Source organism: Sminthopsis crassicaudata, chromosome 1, assembly GCF_048593235.1.
Source record: "Sminthopsis crassicaudata isolate SCR6 chromosome 1, ASM4859323v1, whole genome shotgun sequence".
NCBI lineage: Eukaryota > Metazoa > Chordata > Mammalia > Dasyuromorphia > Dasyuridae > Sminthopsis > Sminthopsis crassicaudata.
In genome coordinates, this window is record NC_133617.1 from 490,544,583 (window position 1) to 490,562,450 (window position 17,868).

Below are 17,868 nucleotides of genomic sequence, written 5' to 3' on the forward strand. Positions count from 1 at the left end.
TGGCAAATAATTTGAGTTCTACTAAGGGAAAGGAAATGGAATATAAATTTTAGTTTCTGGATGTTAACTATCAATAATAACTAATAATAATGATAATAGAAAACATTTATATAATACTCAATGGTTTGCAAAGTGCTTTATATACATTTCCTCATTTTATCCGCACAATAACCCTAGAGAAATATCCTCATTTAGAGAGATTGAGGCAAACAAGATTAAGTGACTTTCCATGAGTTACAGAGCTAAAGAGTGTCTGAGTCAGAATTTGAACTTAGATCTTAATCATTCCAATCTAGCACTTTATTTACTCCATCTTCCTATCAGAGTCAAATCCAGATAAATTACATTGTATAAGTAACAAATCCCACCCTTTCACCCCACCCCTCTCACATTCCACAGCCACAATTCAATACATCATTTGCCAATGTAATCAAGTAAAGGGGCAACCAGGTAGTGAAGTAGAGTGAATGCCAGGCTTGCAGTCAGGAAGATTTGAATTCAAAGGCAGCCTTAGCCACTAGCTGTATGACCCTGGACAAATCATTTATCCCTATTTGCCTCAGTTTCCTCATCTGTAAAATGAACTGGAGAAGGAAAATGGCAACTCAAAATCAAATACAGAAGATTTATTTTAACATTCCAAATATTGGGGAGAGCCCCTCTTCTGGATTTGAACAACAAAAGGTAACAACAAAACAATATAAGTATAGAGAGTAAGATAAAGGGGTGAGGGAAGCAAAGAAATAATATTAAAGGTATGGCAAAACCACTCTTTGGAGTTTCAAATGAGAGTCAGTGACATAATAATGGAATTTGGGATTTATTCCTCAAAAGACAAAATGTCATCCAATTATTTTTTTATTTTTTTTTTTTTTTGGTGTCTGAAAAATATGGCCCTTACATTTAATAACTGCTTTATCATGTTTTTGACAGGGCCATGAGCTTTGTTCCTCATTTTAAAAAATATAATATTTAAAATTTTTTAAATTTTAAATATAATCCATATATCACATATATTAATATGGAATTGGGTGGAACTGTAACTGTGATTTCATTAGTAGAGGGAGCTTGTGGCCAGGGCATTATTTCTACTGATATAGATTATACCTTCTTTGACATTTATAGTCTTGAGTAGCTGTCTGGGGCATTAAGAGGTTGTCAGTCAGTTAATGAATACTCACTACATACCAGGTACTATGAAATGCACTGGGGTACAAAGAAAAAAGTCATCATAAAGGCATGGATTAGGAGATGGAGCTTCTTGTGTGATGAACAGTAATTACTGTAGTATGATTGGACTGTCATGTTCACGAAAAGAAAGTAAGCAGAACCTGGATGAGGAACTAGATTTGGATTAGATGAACCTTAAGGATAGGGAGGCTACTAAGAGTTATCTGTGGAAGAAGAGTCTAGGAGTGGTAATGGGGAGCAAGGAATACTCTGACTATCCTTGGACAGTGAATGGGGGGTGTATATGAATGAAATTGCTACTCAAAATAGCTAAGATGTTCACATAGCCTGTCCATGATTAAATAGATTTTAACTCAGGATTTTCTGACTCAAAAATATCAGTGTTTCAACTAGTAAGACATGTTGCCTCTCATCAGCAAGATATAAAATGAACAAACTATTAGTAAAATATACCTTGATAAAAGACAAGTAAAGAAATAAATGAACAAGTAAGGGCTAGCAAAAATGAGAAATTCTTATACTCTGGGTGAGAAAACATTTTGTTGATTATTTATATGCTGTACATTTGGAAAATGGGTCCATTTTTCAATAGCCAACATGGCATAATGGATAAAGAATGGACTTGGATTTAGAACGATAGGGAATCAAGGGAATCAATACTTTTGGGTGATCTGGGCAAATCATTTTACTTTTAATGTCCTAAGCGACTCTCTAAGGCTACTTGCAGAGAAGCGTACAAAATACTTTGGTAGTTGGAGTTTCATCAGAGGGAACTACCTATAGGAAAGTGATCAAAGATCTGAACAAAAACCAATACTAGAAAAAATGAAAACCCCCATTATGTTTCTCTTTTGAGCTTAAGATTATGTGTTTTATAATTTGTCTTCTTATTAAATGCATTCTGTCCTTAATAAGGTTACTAGAGATATTTGCTGCTGCAAATTGTATCTAATCTATTCCATAGATTTGCCTTAGCCAGATTTCTTAGCCAGTAACATATAGTTTTGATAACTATTGTCTTATAATATAGTTTAAAATCTTGTATTTCTAAACCTTCTTTCTTTAATTTCTTCCACTAGTTCCTTTGATATTCTTGACCTTTTGTTCTTCTAAATGAATTTCATTATTTTTCAACTTAGTAAAATAATTTTTTGCATGTAATTTATTCGTTGGCATTGAAAATATAAATTAATTTAGATTAAATTGTCACTTTTATAGTATTGGCTCTGCCTACCTATGAACAAAGAATATTTTCCCAATTATTTAAATCCTATTTTATTTGTATAAAAAGATTTTTTTTTAATATAATTTTGTTCATATGGTTCCTGGGTTTATCCATCTATGTATTTAATTAAAATTACTTCAATCAAAGCTTTAAAGTCAGTGAAATATCAACTTTGTCTTTTTGACTTTTTCTGTTAGCTTGAAGGCAACAAGGCTTAGAGAATAGATGACTGTACTTGGTACTAAGATGGGTTAAAGTTTTGCATATGATATAACATTAGCTTTCTGATCACAGTAAAGTCATTTAATCTCTCTGTACATTGGGCATCATTCTCAAATTTCAAATTAGATGAGTTGCCCATTTAAAAAATTTTCTTCCATTACACAAAACAATCAGCAGACAGCTGCATTTTTCTTTTTCAATGCCAACCTCATTGGCTGAACAATTTATATTGTTTAACAGATGCCTAACAGAGCCTGTACACAGAAACCCAGAAAAGGGAAAGCCCTCTTGTAAATCAGACTAACCTGATTCAGGTAAGCTTTGGGTAATTTGTGCCTGGAGTCAGAGGTGTGTATATGTATATCTATGCATATAGATATACATATATATATATAAATAAAAGGTAAGTAGATAAACATTATCTATGTATAAATATCTATATGTATATATGTGTGTATGTATATATATAAATGTGTGTATGTGTGTGTATATGTGTATGTGTATAAAATCATTCAGCCTTTAGCCTTTTCAGTCACATCTGAATTTCTTTGTCTTACAGCTAGTGTCTGAGCTAGATTTGAATCCCAGGCCCAGCACTCTATCCATTGTATCACCTTATAAAGTAATAAAATTGTCTCTCTTTCTCTCTCTCTTTCTTGCATACATAAACATACACATACACACACATGTAGAGAGAATAGGATTCTATATATAGAAAATTTTATATATAGATCTGTATATACAAAATATAGATTTCCATAAATGCTATAATTGTATTTCCATATCTATGTCCACATCAATTTTTCTACTTATATTGATATCCCCATATCTTTCTGTCTATCTGTCTATCTATCTATCTTTCCATATCTAGGTATCTACCTAACTACCTAACAGCTTCCTATCCACTCATCCATTCATCCATCCATAAATCTCTATCTATCTACATATCTATCCATGTATCTATCTACTTATATACAAACATAAATATATACCTGCTTATCTATTTATCTCTATCTTTTTGTTCTAGCATGAAATTTTTGTTATGATTCTGTGGCACAGAAGTACAAATGAAGAGAAGTTGTTTGAAATGTAAGAGATAAGACTTAGCTAGACTGAATTTTTAAAATATTTTTTTCTATTATTAGTGGCACAAAGTATACTAAATCTACCAATTTCTTATCCACAAACAAAAAAATCACATTTTTTTTTACAATTTTGGGGAACAATTATGAACTGCTGGTTGGGAAAATAATAACTCAGAGACTATATAATTTGTTCATCCAACGCCAAGAACTTAATGAGCATTGCTGAAATGATTATAAAGTCATGATCAGCAGTTTTAAACAAGTAGGACCTTAGCATTACAAAATGATGGAAAGACATAAAGTGTCTCAAGTTGTTTTGATTGTATCTCAAGAATTCAATGATATTACTGCAGGGTGTTCAGGGAAGCTGATGGTAGAGAAGGGAAGAGATGAGTGTATGGGATGAAAATGTCCAGCTGTGAGGGGGGAAAGATGGAGTAGAGAGATGGAAAAATGTGTCTAAAAGAATCCATTTGTGAGAAAATCTGTTTCTTATATGTTAAAAATTTCATAAAAGAATAAGGATACAGTGATATTTTGGTTCAACTACCCCTGTGAAGGTTTATTGCTTCCCTTCTAAGTACCAGTTTCTGCTGAATCTTTCTTGAATTGAGGAGCCCTTTCAAGTTGTTGCTTTTTTACTCTTCTTGGTTCATCTTTCAAAAGAAGTCAGTCCCTACTTCACTTCTAGTCCCTTCCTTCCCTCCTGTTCTTCCATTCTCTTGGAATAAAGACTGATGGTTTTCCATGACTTAGTTTCTTTTACTTAAAGGTGGGGGTGAATTGGGGAAACAATTGTGAGTTTTGGAATGGACATAAAGAGAGCCCCTTCATTTCTTCCCCACTTCTCATATTATGAGTGTGGTTTAGATGAAATATGGTCCTTGTCATCAAAAAAATTACAATACAATTCCACTGAGAATCAAGTCTGTTCAGAATAATTCATCTATGGAAATGTGTACTTTAATTGTTACTTTTGGCAGCAGTCAAGGAGGAGAATGAAATATTATGCTAAATATTGCCACGTGCAATAGTAAAATGCAATTTTGTTCTTGCCAGAAATGGTACACAACCCTACTGTCCCCCACCCTCTTTATGCTCAGGTTTGGATGTTGTGGTTTAATCTAAATTTTGTGCTTTTCCCCTATCCAAAACCAACAGAGGTTTAAAGAGAGCTTCATTTTTTATTGGAAACATTTGCTCTGTCAAAGCTGCCAAAAAAATAACTAAAATTGGGGCTTTTATTTGGGTTAAAGTTCTAAGTCCTAAATTCTACAGAGGTTGATTTGTTTAGTTTAGTTTCCTTCCTCCATGAAGTCTGCTTTCACAGGTAAGATTATTTTCAGGGACACTTTTTATTCATCCTAATTTTCATATAGATCAAAGATTTACATAGGACTTGGTAGCATATGGAGTCATACAAATATCATTTAAAAAACATTAATTGTAGTCTACAGCACAGCATAGTCAGTCTAGTGAAATGCAGAGTGGCATTGTCTAATAACCAAATACAAATCCTGTTGCGTCTTTCTTAGGAAAGTATTTTAAATCTCTACACTGGAGTATTTTACAAATGCAGAATCAATTAAAAAACAATGTTTGTTTTTTTTAAATTTCTTTAATTTAGACACATTTGTCTATGTCTAAAGTTTTGATTTATAGTTTCATCTTGATTATTGTGAACAATGAATTCCATACAGTGGTTATATGTATTCAAATTTGTACTATTTTAAGTTATAATTGTGTGAAATATGGTCATTGGTTCTAGTCCAATGTTAACAGGCTGTAAAAATTCAAATAATGTGACTATTTCAGAAGATTCTATTTTTGTTAGTCTGGGTAATCTTAATCTATCCATAATCCATATTTTCATGTTCATTTTCTGTATGTACATTTATAAAATTAAGATATAATTCACAAAATAGGGTCCTGAAAACATTAGAGTGCATGTATATGAGTATAAAAAGATGTGATAAAGAATCTGAATTTTGGATTTAAAATAATCTTAGAAATCAGGGATCCTGATTATTTCATTGAGGAAACTGAGAGCCAGAGAGGTGAATTTACTTGTCAAAGGTCATATAACTAGTCAATAGTAGAGCCAGCATAGAAATACAAGTCTCCTAATTCCTAACCCAGTGCTATATTTCTTCTATACCTTACAATATATATATATATATATATATGTATGTACATATATATATGAACACATTGCAACACCTAGACACACAAAGAGTTTTCTAATAATTCTTATACACTTTAAAAATTTAATAAATAAGATTATAGATATATTTTAAGAAAATATGCATATTTAAAATCAAATATATTAAACAACTGGCCAACTACATTAGAAAAAAAAGTACATAGAATATTCTTAGTTGACTTCTCATGACAAACACAAATAAAGTAATGATTGATAAAATGAATAACTGTTTAATGGCTAGCCCAGCAGATTAGAGTCCATATCAGGTAAAGGAAATAAAATTGGTTACCAGATCGCTTCATAGAGTTTTGAAAATTATATTTATAACTGAAATAATCAAAGATTAAAAAGTTTCAAACTACAAAGATATTTTGTGAAAATCTTGATACATACTCTTTTCTTACTATTTAAAGTATCTTTTTGTGAATGGCCTTTTTTTCTTTTTAAAGGGAAGTTTGATGCCATGTGAAAACAAAATCTTTCAAAAAACAGTCAGCATAGCCTGAAGAGAATTATAGGGAATCTGTAGGGTTAATTGATAAGGCAACTTATTCAGAGCATTCTGACTGACAATATTCATAAGCAAAAGCAGATTTATAAGTATGCTTCAAATAATCTTCTAAAAAATCATTCAAATAATGGCAAAGAACACCACCTCAGGTGGAATTCTTAAAGGAGAGCCATTACTTAATATTTTTCTAATTATTCTAAAAGTTGACGTGAAAGAAGGAATTAAAAAGAAATTTGTCTCAAGCTTACTGAAAGATCAAGAGCTCTATGTGACAACACTAAATTAAAAGTGTCTTTTGATGGATTCTGTTTCCTTCTCTCCTTTTAAAATTAGAAAAAATTTAAAAATATATTTTGCCTGTGACAGTGAATATGAAAGAAATTCTCACCCTTAAAACCAGCAGCATTGGTTTTCCAGTCATTAGCGCTCAAATGTCCTGCACGGGAAGTCCTTACAATAACATGCTGCACATCTCTCCAGGTCAGAAACGGACTGGGAAAAGACAAGGCAAGAATCATTGTACCAAAAAAAAAAAAAAAAGATGGGGGAAGCAGAGAGTCACAAGCAATTAAAAAAGCAAAATCAAAATGGCGGAATGATTGAAAACATCGATTGGGGCTTTCTGTTTATGATTAACATTCTGCTAAATTCTCTATCCATTCTCACTCAAAATGGAGAATGATATTAGCTTGTGAGCGGGCAGAAAAATGGCTCCTAGATTTGAGAAGCCACTGTAGGTGGTTTAATAGACCTTAAAAAAAATTAAAAGAAAATGCTTCATTAAGTGTATCCAATCTTAACAAAACAGACTCTGAATGACAAATCTTTCATCTGTGCACAAGGGTCTGAATTAGTTAGTAGCAAATTATATTAAAGTTTTCTTTAAGGCATTCCTATACAGGTTGACAATAGATTATCTTTTTGTAGTCGTCAATTGCCTAAACCTGCATTTGTTGAATGGGTAACTAGGTTCAAATGGATTTATACTCTCCATGAGACCTTTATATTATTTGTTTATCTATAGGCAGAAAGGAATAAATAATAGGAAAGACCTAGTTGATCCTTCTTGGCAGATTAATGAGTTTGGTATCAGATTCTGGATTCCAAAGCATAGGTCTACATTTTTGGAAAGATTTACTCTATTTACAATGAGATGTTTTATTTTTTTATACCCATTCACCATAGTATATAAACCTAAAATATAAAAGGAAACCAGTAGAAAGGAGATTATTTCTGATGGAGAACTATAACCATGAAGTAATCCCACTAATAATAGTTATCAATGGAAAAATAGAACCATAGTCCATGAATAAGGCTTATTTCCAAGGATATATTTAATGCAGCTTTTTAAGAAATGAAAAAATTTCAGATGTGTTTATAGATACATCTGAGGAATGTAAGACAAATTCTGAATACTTAATAATTTATTTTACACTGAGCTCATGGTGTTCTACAGAGCTCTTAAAAGTAATTCTGACATTTGGGGTAAATTCAGTTGGGAGTACATAGTGGTATAAGATCATAAAACAGAGATGGCCTTTTCTCAAAAGGCATAATTGCACTGAAAGAGGGAAAGGCCTTTCTTTCAGAGTTTAGCCCCATTCCTCTTGACATGGCTAACAAAAAATTTCTTTTCCCTTCCTCCTCCCTTCAACCTGTGGGAAGAGAGGGTGTGGTAGTTCAGTAGGTAGGGGAAAGCAGGAGGGGAAAGCATGGTGAAGGAGAAGAGTAAGATCTTTAGCAACACACCATGTGGCAAGGAGCCAAATCTCCATCTGTCCTAGGTGGCTCTTTCAGTCTAAAAAGAACACCTTAAAAAGGAGTATTTTTAACTTATCTTAGATAATGATACCTTAGGGCAAAACCTCAATTATGCTGACCTTGTTACAAGTACTTTTTCCTTAGAGATCATAGGGTCATAGATTTAGAGATAGAAGGGACTTTAGAATTAATTAGGTCTAATGTCCTTATTTTATAGATGAAGAAATCAAGGTATAGGGAAGGTAACTTAGATAAATAATGAAATTGACTCTCTCTCTCTCTCTCTCTCTCTCTCTCTCTCTCTCTCTCTCTCTCTCTCTCTCTCTCTCTGTTTCTTTTTCTCTCTGTGTGTATGTGTGTGTGTGAATGAGTGAGAGAGAAACAGAGACAGAGACAGAGAGACAGAAACAGACAGAGAAATAAAAATAGAGACACAGAGGCACAAAGAGGCAGAGACACAGAGAGAGACAAAAAGGTGTAGTTCTCGGTGTTTGATTAGAGAAGAATTAGATTTGATTACAGAAGAAAGAAAGGAACTTGGGGTTTAAGAAAGAAAAGAAATTTACTCCTCTAAGATATCTTAAGGCAATGAAGTATAGTTTGTACATGAGAATAAGGAAACATACTTCTAGGTACTGAAAAATCCTAAGCATTTAAAAAAAAAATCTCTATCTCACATTGTTTCCTTGAATACTAAAAATATCTTTATCATTCCACTTATGATTTTCATGTACTTGATATATTGACTGTATATAATTGTAATGACCATAATTATAAAGGTTAATGCACAGAGATATAGTAATATAGAGGCAAGAAGGTAGAGGACATTAGGTGTTGGTCTTGCATTCAGAAAAAACTTGGGTTTGAATCATATTCTCTATACTTAATGTAAAATCACTTGGTTTCTCTCTGCCTCAGAGAATTCCCTAAAAACTAAGAGCTCTTCTACTAATTCAGAGTTCCCTAAGATCCTTCCCAAATACATAGTTCATAGATCCATAAAGGACCACAGAGGTCAGCTAGCCTAATCCTTCATTTTTCAAATAACAAAAACAAGGCTAAGAAGCATTAGTTGAGTTGCTCAAGTCTACATAGATAACAAGTGATAGAGACAGAATTTGAACTCTGGTTCTCTGACACCAGAGCCTGGGCTTTACCTACATCAGGATAGATTAGCAATACTTTCTCTCCTACATAGTAAACAGAACTTTATTTTCCCCTCTTATTCTCTGTCTGGTGTGCTGCCTTTGGTTAACCTATAAAAGAGGGAACCAGGGGAGAAGGGAATGTAATGTCCTGAGGAGAACTGATATCTTTTCTATTTTTAAGCTTTTCGGGGGGGGGGGGGAATATCCCTTGGTATAATTTCCATTTCTAAAGGGATATGTTTGATTTTTTTTAATTTAACAAACACCAAATAAAACAAGTGTTTTAATACAAATAGTAGAACAGAGAAGATCATATATGAACGAAATATCTATTATGTACGGCTTGCTTTAAAATATATATATATATAGTAGATTTAATATGTAACTTTCAAAGCTCTCAAGCTTATCCATGATCCTTCTGCTTTCATCTTTTATTATTAAAGAAAACATGTCTAAATAACCCTTTTTTTCCCCTAAAAACGTTTGAAAAAGAAGATTAGGAAATAGTGTAAGGTTATCCATGAATTCCAAAACTAATAACTTTATGATAATAATAGAAACCAAATACACAAATTTGGAATGGAGAAAACTCCTAAAAGAGAAAGCATTTAGTATTTTGCTTTGCCCAGCTTTGCCATTAAGCTCTTTTAGAATTAAAAACAGATAAAACTCTAATATTCTTGGCAGAATAGAAAATAACTTGTAAGTGGATAGAGTATAAAAGTTAGAAGGGAGTATTTAGCATTTTATTCTTTTCCAGTTTTCCCCATTAACATCTCTTAGAATTAAAAACAAGCAACCTTTCTCCTTTTCTTAAAAGTAATAAAGGTAAATGAATAAGTGGATAGAAAACAGGAGTTTAAAAACCTCGGTTCAAATCCCAACTCAGGCACTTAGTAGATTATGAACCTAAGCAAATCACTTAACCTTTGTGTACCTCAGTTTCCTCATCTGTAAAATAAAAAAAGTTTGTATTCTATGACTTTGAGGGTCTCTTCAAGTTTGCTCAAAAGATATTGCTGGGATGATCCTGACAAGACTACTGACAGGCTAAGGAAGAAGGAATATTGTCTCAGAAAATAAATAGTTTATCTGGAACTTTTAAAGATAATTCAGAGTGAATTTAATAGATAGTAATAGAAATTAATAGAAAATAATAGATATATTAATGTCAATAAAATTAGAAAATAAATCAAGGGACTATTATGAAAATTGATTTCATTACTCCATGATCCAGTGCCTTCTGAGATGTAATCTCTAAATTCCCCTACTTCAGATTTGTAAAAGTGCCTCCCTTCATCCATTAGAAGAAAAAAAGCCAGCTTAAGACATAATGAAAATATGATACAAAATAAGTATATTTCAGCCATTGGTTTACAATACAACATAATCCCCTTAAACTAAGAATAGTACAATATTTTAAATATACTTTTCCCAGTTAGAATTGGTTTAAAGAAAGTAACTAGAAAAAAGCACTTCTGGATTTAATCTAAGGGACATCAGTTTGAGGATTTTTCTCTCTCTATAAGCAATAGTAGATAAAATCCTGGGAACTACATGAGATACATTTTGGTTTAAATGACATGCTCAGATCTTAAAGAAGGGAAAGGGACCTGTATGTGCAAGAATGTTTGTGGCAGCCCTCTTTGTAGTGTACAGAAACTGGAAACTGAGTGGATGCCCATAAATTGGAGAATGGCTGAATAAATTGTGGTATATGAATATTATGGAATATTATTGTTCTGTAAGAAATGACCAACAGGATGATTTCAGAAAGGCCTGGAGAGACTAACATGAACTGATGCTGAGTGAAATGAGCAAGACCAGGAGATCATTATATATTCCAACAACAACACTATATAATGATCAATTCTGATGGACGTGGCCATCTTCAACAATGAGATGAACCAAATCAGTTCCAATGGAGCAGTAATGAACTGGACCAACTACACCCAGCAAAAGAACTCTGGGAGATGACTATGAACCACTACAAATTCCCAATACCCCTATCTTTGTCCGTCTGCATTTTTGATTTCCTTCACAGGATAATTGTATACTATTTCAAAGTCTGATTCTTTTTGTACAGCAAAATAACTATTTGGACATGTATACATACATTGTATTTAATTTTTACTTTAACATATGTAACATGTATTGGTCAACCTGCCATCTGGGGGAAGGGGATGGGGAAAAGGAGGGGGAAAATTGGAACAAAAGGTTTGGCAATTGTCTGTGCTATAAAATTACCCATGTATATATCTTGTAAATAAAAAGCTATAATAATAAAAAAATGACATGTTCAGGGTCATATGACTAAGCCTTATTGACTTCTAGTCAACATTCTAACCTTTACATCATGTTGCCCTGGTTAATTTAAATTACATGATGTTTAAATTTTTCTGATGTTTTCTACAATGTCTAGCATAAATTAAACTACCTACATATGAAATAAAGGACACTCCCATACTTTAAACAGCTATAGTAACATAATTTTATTTTACCATCATCTTATGTCTGATATGTTGCCCTGGGTTAACCTATGCAAGAGGAAGGTGAGTTAGGTTAGTTAGTTAGGTTTGGGGAATCTTCCATATTCAATTTAGCTTGAATAAATGATAATTCTTTTCATGTTAAGTTGCATGAAATGAATCCTCTTAGACAGTGGTCCTCAAACTTTTAAAATAGGGGGCCAGTTCACTCTCCCTCAGACTGTTGGAGGGCCGGACTATAGTAAAAACAAAAACTCACACTCTGTCTCCGCCCCTCAGCCCATTTGGCATAACCTGGCGGGCTTCATAAACATCCTCAGCCGGCCTCATCTGGCCAACTGGTCATAGTTTGAGAACCCCTGCTCTTAGAGTACATGAAATCAGAAAGGAGAAATGAGATTAAGGAATTAAAGGTATGAAAGAAAAGCAGAAAGAATTAAGAATTGATATCCTAAACTACTTGCCTAAATTGTATACTATCTAAAGTAAAAGAGACAATGAGGGAAATATATAAGTTTGGAATCAAAGTTTCCACTTGGTTTGAAATCAACCCATTAGCTCAGAGAAGAGTAGCAAATTATATTTTCATTACATTTCATAAATATATGTGTATATATATATGTATATATTTTTGTGTATATAAAATGTCCTAAGGACACACTTTTATATATATTTATCCAACGTACATCTATAGAGTTCCCAAGTGCATCCAAGAACATGTTGACTTTCTATGTTTGTCCTCACAATATTCAGGGACTTGAGATGATGAATAAGTAGAAATTACTCTATATCTTAAAGAATTAAGGAATAAACCCCATGATTCTGAAAGACTGATCATGAAGCATGCTACATACCTCCTGACAGAGTGTCAAAATATCCAAGGTGCAGAGTGAAGCATATTTTCAGACACAGCCAATAGATGAATTTATTTTGCTTAATTTTATCTATGTATTAGAATTATATATATATATATATATATATATATATATATATTTTTTTTTTTTTTTTTTTTTTTTTTTTTTTTCCCTTTGAGGAAGAATTTGAAAAAAGAGGGGAACTGGCAATAATGTTTTGTTGTTCAAGGGAAAAAAATAAATAAAAAGTGTCTTGTAAAGGACATAAAAAAGCACATATGAGGCTGGGTGTAGTGGTCTATACCTTTAATGCATTCTACTGGAGAGACTAAGGCTAGTGGATCCTTTGAGCTTTGTAATTCTAAACTGTAGAAGGGCCAAATTGATTCGGTATCTGAACTGTCTAGCTTTAATTTGAAGCTCTGGGAATGAATGGTCTACTTGTCCACCTAAAGAGGGTTGTCCAATACTACATAGTAGGTGTTTAATATATGCTTGTCAACTGACTAACTGACCAAGGTTGAAAATAGAGCAGGTAAAAGCTTCCTTGTCAATCAATAGAAAGAATTTATGGGGAAATTCATACAAGCAGGACAAAATTGAAAGGAAAATGTTTCATTTATTCATTTTTGTTAAAAAATTAAGCTATATATAATAGATCCATGGTTTCACATAAAATCTTTTGTATATTTTATATTATATGTATTTTTCTTTTACTTCAAATATGAAATTAATCTCACTTTTTGAATATTTCTCAAGTTCAAAAAATTATAAAATATTTGAATTTAAAATAAAATTATGAAGAAAATTAATTTTTAAAACTTAGAGATTAGTCTAATATATGATGAGAGAGAGAGAGAGAGAGGAGAGAGAGAGAGAGGAGAGAGAGGTAACATGCTGTAGTTTACAGAGAATTTTCACGGCAGAAAGACTTGTGTTTATATCCCTCTGATACATATTGGCTGTGTGGCCCTAAGCAAGTCAACAAGACCATACATTTTAGAGAAGTGCCAATTTGCTCAGAGAAGGTGTTTCTTAAAGGACTTTTACTAACTATATTGATGAAATCATTGGTCTGATTATTTTTATGTAAAAAAAAAAAATGAAAATGGGGAAATGGAGACACCCTTCATGGAAGGTGCCAAAGGTATGCTGTGGGGGAAAAAGCATTCTGAAGTCCAGTTCCCTTGATAAATAACTCTTCTATTCCTGGGTATCTATTAATAGCCTCAGTATCACTACTAACAGATATCAGCATGGAGAAATCAAAGATTATCAGAGGTAAGAACTTCTGTGTCAATTATTTTTCCATTACACCATGCAAGATACATTGCCTCAACACACTTAAGCTTAAAATCTGTACTAACACAAAACTTTTATAATTATCTATAGAATTTGGGCAGATACTGATGAAAAAATCAATAAATATTGATTAAATGCCTATTCTGTGCCAGGAACTGTGCTAATTGTTGGAAATATATAAAGAGGTAAAAGATAATTCTTGGTCTCAACGAGGCACAACCTAATGATAATTAAAGAGGACTCCAAATATAAGCAAACTTAGGAATTCTGAGTGTATGGAATCATAGCTTTGGAGCTGTAATGAACCTTAAGTGTCATTTACAATCTAATTCTAGTTTTTCAGATAAAGAAATTGAGGTCCCAAGAGGAAAAATGAGAAACCAATAGGTAGCACAATAGAAAAAGAATAGGATTTGAACTTTATAGACATTGAGTTCAAATATAGCCTTTGGCACTACTTTTGTGACTGCAATTGTTGTGAGGAACCTCACAGGGTTGTTGTGAGGAATAAGTGACTTAATATGTAAAGTACTTTATAAACCTTGAATTATTATATAAATGCTTGTTGTTGTCACTAATAATAATAGTCAACATTTACATAGTACTATGTGCCATACATTGTGCTATGTACTTTACATTTATTATCTCATTTGATGCTTTCATTAACTCTGGGAAGCAGATGCAATTATTTTTTCCATTTAATTGATTCTGAGGAATCTGAGGCAATTGAGGAAATTGAGGCAATTTGGGCTAAGTCTTTTGCTTAGGATCACACTGCTAATAAGTATCTGAGTCTGGAACTGAATTTAGGATTTCCTGATTCCAGGCTGGGGTGCTTTATCAAAAAAGTGCTTCACCGCACCACCTATTGGTACCATCCCCACTGCCTCCACCACTACAGATAACTACTATAGCAGTAACTCAGTAATTTGTACCTAAGTCATTCCATTTAAATCTATAACTCTTTCCCTATTTTCTTACTTCCCCATTGTTGCTTTATTTAGATTCAGAGAATCACAATTCTAGAACAAAGACTAGAAGGAACTTCAGAAGCCAACCCAGTCCAACCTTTTTCTTTTTAATAGATGGTGAAACTGAGGTCTGTAGAAACTAAACAATTTGTCCATGGCTATGCAGATAATATTTCAATCAACAGTCAAATAAACTATTGTGAAGAACTAATAATACCCCAAGCAGTGTGCTAAATACTGGAGACATAAAGGCAAAAGCATGGTCCCTGCCTTCAAGGACTTCACATCCTAAGGAGCAATGGCTTCAGAGGCAAGATCTGAATTCAGGTCTTCTTTCTCCAGAACCAGGACTGAGGCTACCATATCACATATAAAAGCACATACTTTGTTTAAAATGATACAAGTAGGAGAGACAAACTACATGGTAAACTAACGAGGCTGCTAACTGTTAGGGAACTGGCCCAATAACTCACATAAAAGATTATGTACTCTCTTATTTCACACATTAACCCTGACATATTTTGACTTGTTTTTCACATTTACACAATATCCCACAGAATTTATGGGAAGAATATATTTTCTTGTCTATTTTTAGGTATTAAAAGCTTAGACTTGAGCATATTATATGGCTAAAAGAGTAATTAAACAACAGGAAAATCATAGTACAGCTCGTTGCCATAAATGTGTAATGCCCCATGGTATTCTAACAATTTTGAATTTGATTTACTGCCTGGCTTAGGCCATTTTCCTCTCCTCACTGAACCTTAACTGAACTGTACCCCCAAACACTTCCAATTTACAGCTGCAAAAACAGGATAATTAATGGCACTATCTTTATCTCATATTTATGCAGCACTTTTGTTCTGAACAGTTCATTCTCTCTGTACCAGGTCTAGAAGAACTAGGGAAAATCCCAAGAGAGGCATTTTGTATAGGATTTCTTTTTGCATCTATCAACGAAATTGCTAGGACTTTTATGAAAAAAGAAGTATGTCTCCCTGAGAGTTGTTCAATCTGATCTTGTAGAGTTAAAAATCAAAAGTTGGTAGTAAATCTTTGCTTTCACACCCTAAGAGACCCACACATCTCTATAGAGAAGGATTTCTGACCTCACTCATCCAACTACATCTGCCGGATACAGAATGATGCCCATTCATGTCTCATATTTTGTTCTACTTTTATTCATGTCCTTCCATAAATCTCTATAGGGGTTCAACCAACATGGTAGATCCTATTTTTGACAATTTGGTGGGGTAAGAGGGGAGGTGACATTTCAGGTATTTTGTTGTTTAGAACCATGAATTCATTGGTGTGTGTGTTTGTGTGTGTGTGTGTGTGTGTGTGTGTGTGTGTGTGTGTGTGTGTGTGTGTGTGTGTGTGTTTAAGAACTTCAGTTATATAAGAATACTAATGCACCAGAACGAATCTAGAACTCCTCTGGAACCTAACAGCTTAGACACTTCTTTGGGGACCCTAAGAGTCATAGTCATATTGCTAATATTGTGTTATAGGCAGTATTTGAGCCCCCAGTTCCCTGGCTGCAACAACAAACTATGACATGATCTATTTGCCTTCTTACTAAAAAAAAACAAAAACAAAAACAAAAACAAAAGAAACTCAAAAAGTTGGACAAGCAGTACTGCTTAAAAGCAATCAAATGGATCCCCCCCCTCAGGCAATTAGAGTTAAGTGACTTGCCCAGAGTCACACAGCTAGGAAGTGTTAAGTGTCTGAGGGCACATTTGAACTAAGGTCCTCCTGACTTCAGGGCTGCTGCTCTATCACTGTGCCACCTAGCTGCCCCACAGATATGATTTTTAAATGAATAGTTCTCACTCTCATTCCAAAGCATCTGATTGACATGGAAAGAATGAAAAAGTTAAATGATGTGCTCAGAGTTGCACAACCTCTAAGTTAGATGGAACTTAAAATCCAAGTATTTCCATTCTCCCTAACTCTTTATTCATCATTTTCCACTGTATATAAATATACATTTATGTGTGTATACAACACACATACATATATTATGTATATACACATACCTATATATACATGTATAATAGATGCAGATACAGTTACATGTCACATGTAATAAGTGGATATATGCTAATATATATATTCATACATTTACACATAGAGATAAATATGCTTATGCACTCACATAAAAATAAGCATTGTGTTTTTATATTATGTATCTATTTGTCTCCTCTGATAGAATAGAAGCTCCTTGAGGCCAAGGACTGTTTCATTTTTTTGTGTGATTGATATTGAAGTATAATATATCAGAGTACAGTGCCTGGCACTGAATTATTTATTATATATATGTTAAGTATTATATGCAATAGCTACTGTGTACACTGGGCATTAAGCATATAAAAGATATCTAATAAATGCTTGTTGCTTAATTGATAACAGAGAAAGAAAACACCCCTAAACTCCTAAGGAAGAATGAAGAAAGCATTAAGAAAAGCAGCAGCAACAATCGCAAATAATGAAAAATTGCTTAAAATGGGTAGCTATCCTGAATAAAAGAATCTTCCAGAGTCTAATGAAGTGGTCAGGATTTATCCATTATAGTTATAATACAGAAATATACCACAACAATGAATAGAAAAGAAAATTAGTTTTTAAAAAATAATTTGCGCTGAATATCTAACCTCCTGGCTCTTTGACAGCAACCGGAGTCTACACCAGTCACCTTTTATGTTTCTTGAGAATGAACAAAAAAGAAATGGGAGCAAGTAGCCATGAAATTAATGTCATTGTACTGGTGCCATAAAATTAGTAATCATATGAAAGGATTCATGTTGAGTTAGAAACTTAAAAAAAAGCTAAAGCAAGTTGCAAGCTTCTGAAATTTGTAAAAATTATTGGAGTTGGAACAATTTTATGCAAATAAATAGAGA

The 17,868-nt window shown here is 33.1% G+C and overlaps 1 protein-coding gene and 1 long non-coding RNA gene across 2 annotated transcripts in view; one reads left to right on the forward strand and one right to left on the reverse strand.

The window, feature by feature from the left end:
• PCSK5 (proprotein convertase subtilisin/kexin type 5) overlaps positions 1 to 17,868 on the reverse strand; it is a 626,478-nt gene that overhangs the window by 274,387 nt on the left and 334,223 nt on the right. Inside the window, 1 exon segment of the mRNA XM_074281408.1 lies at positions 6,826 to 6,929. Coding sequence (XP_074137509.1) covers positions 6,826 to 6,929 — 104 coding nt within the window.
• On the forward strand, positions 13,143 to 17,515 carry LOC141550595 (uncharacterized). The gene is made up of 3 exons (XR_012484639.1): positions 13,143 to 13,224; positions 13,917 to 13,970; positions 17,378 to 17,515. It is a non-coding gene; the product is annotated as an uncharacterized LOC141550595 (long non-coding RNA).